The sequence below is a fragment of the Protobothrops mucrosquamatus genome, unplaced genomic scaffold, assembly GCF_001527695.2.
Source record: "Protobothrops mucrosquamatus isolate PMUCROS unplaced genomic scaffold, P.Mucros_1.0 scaffold984, whole genome shotgun sequence".
Taxonomy (NCBI): Eukaryota; Metazoa; Chordata; class Lepidosauria; order Squamata; family Viperidae; genus Protobothrops; species Protobothrops mucrosquamatus.
This window is the reverse complement of record NW_015387224.1, coordinates 601,872-612,955: the sequence shown is the minus strand read 5'-3', so window position 1 is coordinate 612,955 and position 11,084 is coordinate 601,872. Positions and strand designations below refer to the sequence as shown.

General features: G+C 37.7%; 1 protein-coding gene across 1 annotated transcript in view; it reads right to left on the bottom strand.

The window, feature by feature from the left end:
• Nucleotides 1–1,169: 1,169 nt before the first annotated feature.
• The window catches only part of CNNM2 (cyclin and CBS domain divalent metal cation transport mediator 2), a 110,388-nt gene continuing 100,473 nt past the window's right edge, over nucleotides 1,170–11,084 (bottom strand). Inside the window, exons 5-8 of the mRNA XM_015819785.2 lie at nucleotides 10,594–10,687; nucleotides 7,076–7,141; nucleotides 5,667–5,851; nucleotides 1,170–1,587 (exon numbers count right to left, since the gene is read on the bottom strand). Coding sequence (XP_015675271.2) covers nucleotides 1,378–1,587; nucleotides 5,667–5,851; nucleotides 7,076–7,141; nucleotides 10,594–10,687 — 555 coding nt within the window. The 3' untranslated portion in view covers nucleotides 1,170–1,377. The remainder of the gene's footprint in view (nucleotides 1,588–5,666; nucleotides 5,852–7,075; nucleotides 7,142–10,593; nucleotides 10,688–11,084) is intronic.

Sequence of the window (11,084 nt, the reverse complement as noted above, 5' to 3'; positions counted from 1 at the left end):
GTCAAATAAAATTATTTAAATATATAACAGCAAGGCATTCCTTGGGGATTGTTCCCCAGATGCCACAAAATAAATTTCAACTTCCTGAGGTGCAGCATGTTCTTCAGGGAACATCCTAAAGATATTTACCTCTTCATTTTTCATACCCATTCGTAAAACTTCTGAACAGCTGATTAAGAACTGAAGGTTAAAAAGACTTCTAAAGAAAGAATGTACGAAAAATAGAAATTCTCTCCCAGTTGTTGAAATATATCCCATCTCTCTTCTTCCAGCCCCCTAGCCTAGACTCCTCTGTTACACACTGACTTTATCTTAAAAGGAATTTTAAAATCTAAGAGAACAGGCTGGCCCAGCAGCATCCACAGGGGCTTGTAGCTTCTAAGAACAGAGCCTTGGGAGGATTGACTTTGGCTATCAGCATAGCAGCATTTTTAAATAACAAAAAAGTCAGCTCTCTTAACATATCTTTTACAACAAGCTCTTTGTTGAAAGTAAAGGGCAGCATGACTGACAATACATGGACTCTGAAAATACTCCAAAGTTTAGACATGCACTCAGCAAAAGAGAAGCAGCAGAAATTGCTACTTATCTCCCAAATAAATAAAATACTATGTGCAATTTTTCAGGACACAAATCCTCCTTTTTTTCATATGGTGCCCACATATTCCACTATTCCTGGACTCAAAAATATGGCCTCTTAAATGACATGTCCTCATGCACAACTCAGAAAGATTAAAGGGCCACATACTTTTCTCCAGTCTTGGGAGCAACCTGTGAGAAGTTTTTTTAAGGATCATTCATAGTTTTCCCCAACCAATACATTCTACAAATGACAATACTTTGTCATTTTATCTAAGGGGAAAAACAATGAAAGATGGGATCACTGGAACAAAGTCATAAACAATACAGTAGAGTTTAACTGGGAATATCCTGCAATATTTACAACTGCAAAATATTTTTTTTTAAAAAGATTCATGATATTGCTTGAAAAAATAAACTGCAGCTGCTTTGACTTGTCAGCCTATATTTAAAAGGATTACCAATATAACTGGAAAAAATAGACCTGATTCTGCTCCACTTGGAATAATGTTGCCATTTGTCCCAAAAAGATGGCTCATCATTGCCAAGCTTTGTTTAGGTGTTTGCTGCTTATTTTTTTTCCTTCTGTGCTCTCATTCTCTGAGCTCCCATTTCTTCCCAGTTTTGTTTCCTGGTCCCAGGATGTCTTTGGTCTCAGAGCACTGGATGCAGCACGCTTTATAAGCACACGTTAATGGTGGTCACAGTCAGAGAGAAGGTGAAGGATAAGGACTAGTCCTTGTGAACTGGGAATGAGGATGGAAAGCAGAGAAAGAGGATGAAGCCGTGTGACAATTCCTAGATGGTACCTTCATTATGCATACTGTGGTTGGACTTGTTGTGAGTTACACAGTTCTGTTCGTTCAGTAGATTTGCCATCTCATCTGGCAAACCGTCATGCAGTTCTGTAAGAGTCAGTTCTATTTTAGTGGTTTCACTGTCCGAGGACTGAGGTGTTTTATCCATTCGAGATGCCATTAGGGCATTTTGGTATTGCTGTCTTGAGATCTATACCAAGCACATTAAAAGATACAAAAAAGAAGTTGGCAATTAATAATAATACTCCTGATGCTCCTAGTATTAAGAGATTCATAAATCATAACTTACCTTTATTGAAAATAAGCAACATAGTATCAGTTCCACAAATTTTGAATTCCAAAACAGTTTTGGGATCATTTAGAATACATTTTGAGTTTATTCAAGGCAGAATAAATGGCTCTAATTTTTTTCTGCCCCAATTCTAGAACTAGTGATGCTGCAGGTTCATCTATTGCAGGGATAGTCAACCTTGGCTCTTTTATGACTCGTGGACTTCAACTCCCAGAATTCCTGAGCCAGCTAAGCTGGCTCAGGAATTCTGGGAATTGAAGTCCACGAGTCATAAAAGAACCAAGGTTGACTACCCCTGATCTATTGTTCCAAGGACCCAATCATGCTGCAAACTCCATCCCAAGTTTTCCTCTCTCATATCCCTAATATTATACAATCCTCTCTCTATAAGCTTAGCTGACTGTTGTAACTCTTTTCAGTTTGATAAAGACCATATGTTTCTTTCTGAATCAAAACTCCAACTATCAGATCATTAGATTCAGGATGCCCCAGCAGATTCAGGAAGGAGCATCAATATTCTTAATCAATTCTCCTTTGTGAATCACAATACCTTCTAAATTTGTCAGAATTTCATTGTAAATTTCATAGTATTTTGTCTATAAGGTTTTTTTTTAAAAAACAGATTTTAAAGGATCCTAACTTGAAAATCCAAACACCTCTGTACTGTATTTTAGAATGGCTTTACAAATTTTCTATTGATTACTTTCTTGAATCCTTGGTTAGCTAGAAGTTTCATTTCTTGCTTTATCAACTCCTGGCTGTTAACTAAGTTCCATTCCCTGAGCAATTTTTGATTGAAAATTTAAATCCAGTGTCCTTTATCTGCTGTCTCTTCTGATGACAGGGTAATATGTATATTAGTATTATTATAACTGTTCAGGTAGGTGGTTTCCCATTAAACAAATATATAAAAATAATGTATGTTTTATTATGGCACAAAGGTCAGAACTATTTATTTTGAACACTCAACACTTGGAAGAACAAGACACAGTTGCAGTCCATGAATACTAATTAAAACCTTTCCCCCTCTATATGGAAAAATTTGTACGTGACTGAAAGCACTTATTCCCTCAAATAACATTCATGTTGCTTTAAAGAAGAAAAATTGGATAAAAATATGTTAAATACAATTAAATAGAATCACAAATTTGACCACCCATAGAAATCATGTAGGCTTGGTACAGAGTTTGCAGTGCAGGATATCACTGCAATACAAGTTGTTGCTGTTTTCCACTTCCTGGCGGTCTGTTCCTTTTTTAAAAAAGTGCCTGCACAGTTTCAAACAAAAATGTTGTGCTTGGAACTGGCCATAATATTCCAAATGCAGATATATTCAGGCAGATATATATATATATATATATATATATATATATATCTTAGACATTAGATTTCTTTCTTTGTTAACTACTGTATTTACCTGAAAGATAATCCTGAATTTATAATGACCCATGCTCCCTCAAAAAAGAGACTAGTCAAAAAATAATAATAAACAGAGCAAAATTCTTGTGCATTGTCCAATTCCACATCTACTTGCTAAGAAAACAATTTTTGAGATTTCCAAATGAGTTAAACAAATCAGGAGTTACCTTTTCCAACTGATAGACTTTATTAAAAGATATAAGGTCATGAGCTAAAGTTCAATTCATCAGATGAGATCCTATCAGACTCCTGATTTTTTTTCTACCATGCACTAACACAACTCTCCTCCTACAATGTCTACAACAAGAGGCATCAAATGAATTCACATGTCACATGTCACTTATGTCTGTATGTACAAAAAGAAGGGACCAGGAGAAAAAAAGAATTAACCGAACAGCCACAAATTATTAATAAGGTATACAATTTATAAAATTAACTCATTCTTCATTTGCACACACCAATTATTGTCTCACCTGCTTACAAACCACTCTCCTACAGAATAACTCACAGGAACATGCACACAGATACATATATTCTTTTCTTTCAGCAGAATCATCAAAAAGGAAAACACATACATATGCACAAAGAATGGAAATTGGATGTGGGAATAGATGTATTTGTAAAAGTAACAAAGAAGGAGAAAAGAAGGAACAAAACTGTATGGAGACAAAGTGAAGAAGATCCATGACCAGAAAGGACACAGAGAAGTCCTTTGAAGCAGCCCCTTCAAAGCAAGACATTAATAGCTTTCCAGGTCAACATTTTTTTTAGCAGGAATTTCTGTAACTCTGTCATCTCCTATCCAGTAAGTTGTATTTAACAGCTTCTTCTATTATTAGTGGGTCCAAAAGGACACCCTCAATTTACATAGCTTATCAGGAACAATCCTGGTCTCCCCATGTAATAATTATATCTTTTATTTTTGGTTAGTAAAAGTACATTATTCTGTTAGTTTCAGTCTTGTGTGTGCTAACCTATCAAGAAAGTTTCACAATAATAGTTATACCTCCTAGCTCTGTGTCATCCACAACCCAACCCCTTCACCTGTACCTAAATAATTTAATAACAAGTTCAGAATAGTCTTCCCTAAGCTTGGCACCCAGTAGATACGTAAATGTGAAATACACAAAAATTTGCTTTTAGAATGCTTATTTGTATGAATACTGGTGGATGAAGACAGAATTTACCCATCACCAGTTTTCTGGTACCTTACCTATTTTCCAAGATGTCACAGTATTGCAAACCTATTTTTTGTCCTTATGTTGCTATACACCTGTAATTCATTTTAATATGCTAATAATAGACCAATTGAGAATGAGTAAATAAAAAATGACCACGCTATATTTCTATCTCTATTACCCACATTCTCACACATAATACATACCCATCCTTCCCATCCATGTTCTATTCATTAGCTAAATTTAAAAGATCCCTGTATTAAAAAATCAGAAATCAAACAATTTGGGAACAGAATAACATATGAAGAGAAAAGCACAGGGTTTTCAATCCACTAATGAGTGGCTAGAAAGTATTAGTAGGAGAGAGAAGGCAGGTGAAAGTAGTAGGGTCAACAAGGATGATTTGTTTAACTCTGCTGATTCCTTCCAACAATAGCTCTCATATTGCCATTAACTGAGCAAACTTCATTCATTTATCACAGGGCTTTTCAACCAGTGGTACGGGTACCACCTGTAGTACATTGGCACCTGGCAGGTGGTATGTGACCATCCTACAAAAGTGGTAGCGGGGGAGGGGAATGAGCTGAACTGCTGGCAGTACCGCACAAGCCTGAGCGAGAGATGACTGGAGTTGCAGGGCTGTCAGGGCTCAGCGGAAGCACCAGGATCAGCGCCAGGTTCTAGCTGGAGCTCGGCGCTGATCCTGGCGCTTCTGCTGAGCCCAGAAGAAGTGCCGATCAGCTGGAATGTTGCAGCATCTCCAGGGTCTTGTGATTTACATTCAGATGCTTGGCAACTGATTCATATTTATGACGGTCACAGTGTCCCAGGGTCATGTGAAGTGACCAAAACCTGAGGCAACCACCCAGCAGACGGGGGGAATAAAAACCAAACATCCCCCCACTGCTGCCAATCCTCAACAGAAATGCTCACAACAGGTGGGCAGGCAGGTGTCTTGCTCGGCTGTGGCTTGGGGGGCACTTTTTTCAGTGCCATTGTAACTTCGAACAGTCACTAAGCGAACTGTTGTAAGTCGAGGACTACCTGTACTTTATCACTTTTTTCCCTTTTTTGGGGGGGTCATCAGGTTTTTGACACCTTGCTAGGCGACTAGTGATTCTCGGATGTTGCCATATCCTAAAAGTGGTACAATGGGTGAAAAGGTTGAAAAGCCCTGATTTATCAAATTAGAGTTTAGTTCTTCCCTAAAAGACGTACAAGATCACCTCTAAAATATTCTGCATCTGAAGCAATTCTTTTCAAGTGTTCAGTGTTTTATCACAACATAATTAGAACTGATTGACAATTAAGAGTTTATGGACAACCTATATTCCCAATCTACACCTACAGGTAGAAGATCGATTTTTTTTCCTTTCATACCTTGACGTATTGAATGTCTGAGATTGCTCTGACTGAGTAATCTGGAACATATACTTGAACAAATGAGGAGTTCAACTGATTGTTGCTATTCCCTATTGCTGGTGTCACGGCATCAATGCGATCTCCTCTATTAAGAGAATCTGAATGATTTAAGCCACAAGAACGAGGTGGTGACTTATTTTCAGCTGGGAAAAAAGAAAAAGAAAAATATGTATGTTGAAGAATGCAACTGAAATCCAAAAACCAACATCAGTTCATGGGACAGACTGAGGGTAATTTGAGATAATTGATAAGTTATTTAAATTTAAATTCATGAAGCTTAATCAGCAAACGAATTATGTAAATGTGTGTCCTTAAATTTTCTTGTTCAGCCTCTAAGGCCACTTTGAATACAAATTAATGCAAACAGAATTCAAATTCACAATAAAATATTATAATACAGTATAATATCGTTTAGAATAACATAACATAAAACATAACATAGCAATATACAATTCACAAGTAAATGTTCAATGCTTGTAAAATCTTTGGGGGACTAGGAACACTTTCCATAGCATTATAAGCAAGTAATATGTCCTAAATTATAAGAGAAATTAAAATGATTTTGCAACTTATTTAGAGACCAGTATAAGTCGATACAAGAAAAAATGGAAGACAGATTGATGATTCTAAATTAAACCTTTTCAGTTTACAGATGTTCTAAGACAGGGGTGTCAAACTGGCGGCCCACGGGCTGGATACATCATGTGCAGGCCACGCCCACCCCGGTTCCGCAAAGGTAAAAAACATCACGATATGTCACGTGACATAATCAACTTTGACACCCATGTTCTAAGAGAAACTAATATTGTTTCTCACTTTTCAACGGATTATACTCTGGTGTTAATTAATAATGCACCAGGCAAAACTCATATAGGTAGTCCTCATCTTATGATCATTTCTGAATGAAATTACCTAAACGGGACAACATATAGACCGTTTCAAAAGAACTCCTCCCATTTCTGTTGCTTCACTCCACGTGGAAAACACCACTCAGTACAAGACTGTGTGGAGTCAATATTCCTACTCGTGCTAGAGCTTTTAGAAGAATTAACTCATAATTCTCATATACAGGACTTTATGCAATCCATAGCAATAGAACAACGTGTATAGTTTGCTTAACTTTAAAAACATTTTTAGTTTTTGGCAGTATTTTTAAAGATATAGAAGTTTTCATGACAAATGTTAAGACACAATTCCTTTTTGTTTCAAGATCCATTTGTTATTATCTAATCAGAAATCAAAACTTAGAGCACCCACCTGGTTAAACACAAACCCTTTCTTCTCTAAAAAGGTGATTTGCAGTATTTAATTAGTTACAGGATAAATGCAATTTAAAATAGAGGTACAGAAGAAGCAAGCATATTTACCTGGACTTCCTGGCACTAGTATGTCTGTTCTGCTGACAACAAAGGTACGAGACAAGGATAAAGGAACTAGAGAAGGGAAAAAGAGATGAGACTAAAATCAGAGAAGACATTAATATCTTTAAAGAAATAATCAGTTTTGTCATGGTGAAGAAATCAAGTACAATTCAAATGTAAGTGAAGGACATAAATAGAACAATGAAAAACTGGTCAGAAAATAAAATACAATAACACTTAGGAAATCAGGTATCAAGCAATACATGCTTCTTTCTTAGTTACTTCAATAGTTCAAAATTCTCTGAATTTGGAAGTAAAGTTCTGTTAATGTTTTTGGAATAATGTTACTAACAACAGAAGTTAGAGACATACAGCAGAAGATATCATCATAAGTTGTTTAAAGCAAGCATCTGTCCCATAAACACATGCATTTTTTATTTGTGTGTTACAGTATAAGTAATAATCACTGCTCATCCTCTTATTCAAACAGGCTATAAAAAACAAGCCTTTCAAAAAGTGAAACAAATCATTTTGCTATCTTTTTTCAGATAAGAAATAGTGTTTGTTTCTGTAGAATCTTTTGTTATCAACAAGTGCAGCAACTACATACTCTTTTAATCCTATCCCAGGAATTCTAAAATGATATCAGATATGAAGGTAAATAGCCAGCTTGATGAAAGTTATTGTAGCAAATGAGAAAGGAAAAGAAAGAAGGAAGGAAGGAAGGAAGGAAGGAAGGAAGGAAGGAAGGAAGGAAGGAAGGAAGGAAGGAAGGAAGGAAGGAAGGAAGGAAAGTGTTACTTCCATAATATCAACCCATACAGAAATCTAGCATGCAATGTTTTTCACCTTCTTGTTGTAAAAGAAGAGGAGTCATTCCAACAAAGGAAGTGATCAAATATCTGGAAAAGGAATTTGTTCCTTCAAAAGTAGGTACATGGAGAAAAGTAGGAGAGCAGGACAATAGTGAGATGTGCTAACAAATATTGTACTTCTAAAATTGAACGTATTGTTATCAAAAGCACCAGGAATGGTTTCCCAGTAAAACAGTAGTACAAAGATAAAGCTGAAGAGAAAATTCAGAGCTTGCCCCAAGTTGTCCTTTATTCCTGATCTGATATAGCAAAAATAAATTGTGCTGTATCTGATTGGGTAGCTGGAAACCTAGTTCTAAGAAGATAAATAAGTCTCTGAGGGTTTGTCTTAACCTATTGAAAGACTATATTGTCTTCCTCTACTGAAACAGCTGTACCAGAATACTTTAGGATAAAAACAGTCTCTTCCCCTTCCCCAACAAGTGCACAGTGAATGCAGGTAAAATACAGGTAGTCTCCGACTTACGAACTGTTTAGGGACTGTTCAAAGTTACAACGGCACTGAAAAAAGGGACTGATGACCATTTTTCACACTTATGACCATTGTAGCATCCCCATGGTCACATGATTTACATTCAGATGCTGGACAACTGACACACATTTATGATAGTTGCAGTCTCCATGAATCATGTGATCCCCTTTTGCAGCCTTCTGACAGTAAAGTCAATGGGAAAGCCAGATTCACTTAACAACCATGTTACTAACTTAACAACTGCAGTGATTGATTTAACAAATGTGGCAAGAAAAATCGTAAAATGGGACAAAAGTCAATTATCAAATTTCTCAACAATATAAATTTTGGGCTCAGTTGTGGTGGTATGTTGAGGTCTACCCATACTTAACTACAGAAAGTGATAGAAATAGTCCTTGTGATAGAGGCATTGCTATGGACTGTTAACATACTCTGTCCGTGACTCCCCAAAATTTAGGTTTTAACAAATCTATTTATCATCTACTAGAAGTGAGAGGTTCAAAATTATCATTGCTGAACAATTTTGATCCTTGTTAAATAGAACTGGCATTTATTTTGCAAACATCAGCTAAATAAGATTCTATTAGGCTATCATTCAATCTGCTATGAAAAAACAACTGAATTTAACTGTCTTTGAGAATCTTTGTAACAGAAGCAATGATTTTATTATCTGATTTTCACTAAAATAGCACATCTGGGTTCTATGCTACTTTCTTGCCAATAAACATTAAATCATATGATTTGGTTTAATAATTCTTTCAGGTTGAGTGATTTAAGCTAATACAGGTAATCCCCGAGTTACGAGTGTTCACTTAACGCTCGTTCAAAGTTACGCGATAGTTTTTATGAGAAAATTCCAAAATTATGAATGTTGCAGCAACATGGCAGTTGTTCACCCTTACTAATGACTGCAGAGGCTCTGCAACATTCACCCTATCCCCCCCGCTCCCCACAACTGCTTTCCCCTTCCTTTCTGCCACGCCAGACTCACCTTGAGAAGACCTGTCTCCTCTTGGCTGCGATTTCTACCTCTGAGAGAGAGTCAATGGAACCTCCTGGATGCCGTAATATCGCGCAAGTTCAGGCACCCATCCTTTTTTGCAGAGAATGGATACCTGAACTCTCGTGAGATCATGGACCCCAGAAACTTTCATTTTAGGCGCAAACTTTGTACCTGTCTCCTGCTCCCCCTCAATTCCTTTCCGCCACCACTGGAACACTTTTTATTTGAACGGAGACCTTGGGGACATGGGGAGCTCCATCTGTGTGCAAATGCAACACTTGAAAACTCAGCAATTTGCTGCGTTTTCAAACACACCATTTGCTCACAGACAGACCTCTCTATCTCCCCAAGGTCTCCATTTGGATAAAAAGTGTTTGCACCTAGGGACACTTGGAAATGCAGTGATTCGCTGCGTTTCCAAGTGTCCAGAGGCGCTCAAACACCTTTTACCCGAATGGAGACCTTGGGGAGATGGGAACTCTGTCTGTGTGCAAATGCAATGCTTGAAAACGCAGGTTGGGCGGGATGGGTGGCTGGGGGAGATCGTGGCTGCTCAGGTGGCTGCCACTGCTGCTGCCAGCAGCTTGATTTTCTCCGCTTCGACCTAGTGGAAGAAAGTGGTGGCGCAGAAGAGGATTGCTCTCAATAAAGCCGGCGCACGTGAGTGAGCAGCACACCCATGTCTTCTTGAGAGCAATCATGCTCTGCGCCTCTGGGGGCCATGATCTCTTTTGAACTCACATGATATTACAGCACTCAGGAGCTTCCATTGTCAGTGCAAAAAAGCATTTCCAAGCCAACTCTCCTCTCCTTCAAAGGAAAAGAAACCGCAGCAGAGAGGATTTTTGCAAGATAAATGAGTCTGGCGCAGCAGGAAGGAAAGGGAAAGCATGAGGTATCTTAGTGGGTTGGGGAGGACTTGGGATCCTGTTCCATCACTTAGGCCCTCAATGGCCTTCCCTACCCTGAGAAACCTCAAGTGCACTTAATGAGACATGTGCGTCTTAACGAGCAGGGAGTGATCTCGTTCGAGGTGCAAGATTCATTCCCACGAATTCTCGAGTTACGAACGGAATGGGCAGGCTCCATTCCATTCGTAACTCGAGGACTACCTGCACAGTATGCCGTCATTTCTCTTAACAGCAGTTTCAGATGGAAATCAGTGAAAAATTACCTGGTGAGGCTGTGAGAGCCATGACTCCATAGTAAGAAAAAGCTCCAGCTTCAAACTTCATTCCTTCTTTCCCAGCCTCTACTTCTACTTTTCCCTGCAGAGGAAAAAAAAAAGATAGCATTCCTATTTAGAATTAGAGGAAAGGCTGGCCCTTAGACAGATCCATAAACTCATTCTCCTTAGCAATCCTTTATTCTTTTTCAAAAATAGTTTTTCTTTTATATATGTTCCCAAGTATAACTGGTTTACCTTCAATACCTCAGAGGTTGTATTTCTCAATTGTATTCAATAATTGAACATAAAAAAATTTAAATAAAGGAATAAACTGTTCTGTCTATGAATTAAACAGGTTCACTATGCAGGACAATGCCATATATATTTCCCAATAACATTTGAAGGAATACTTTATACTTGTTTCCAACACATAACTTTCTATTCCCCTCTGCAGATTTCTAACATTATCTTAAAGGCCAGGCAAGCAAGCCTTAGAG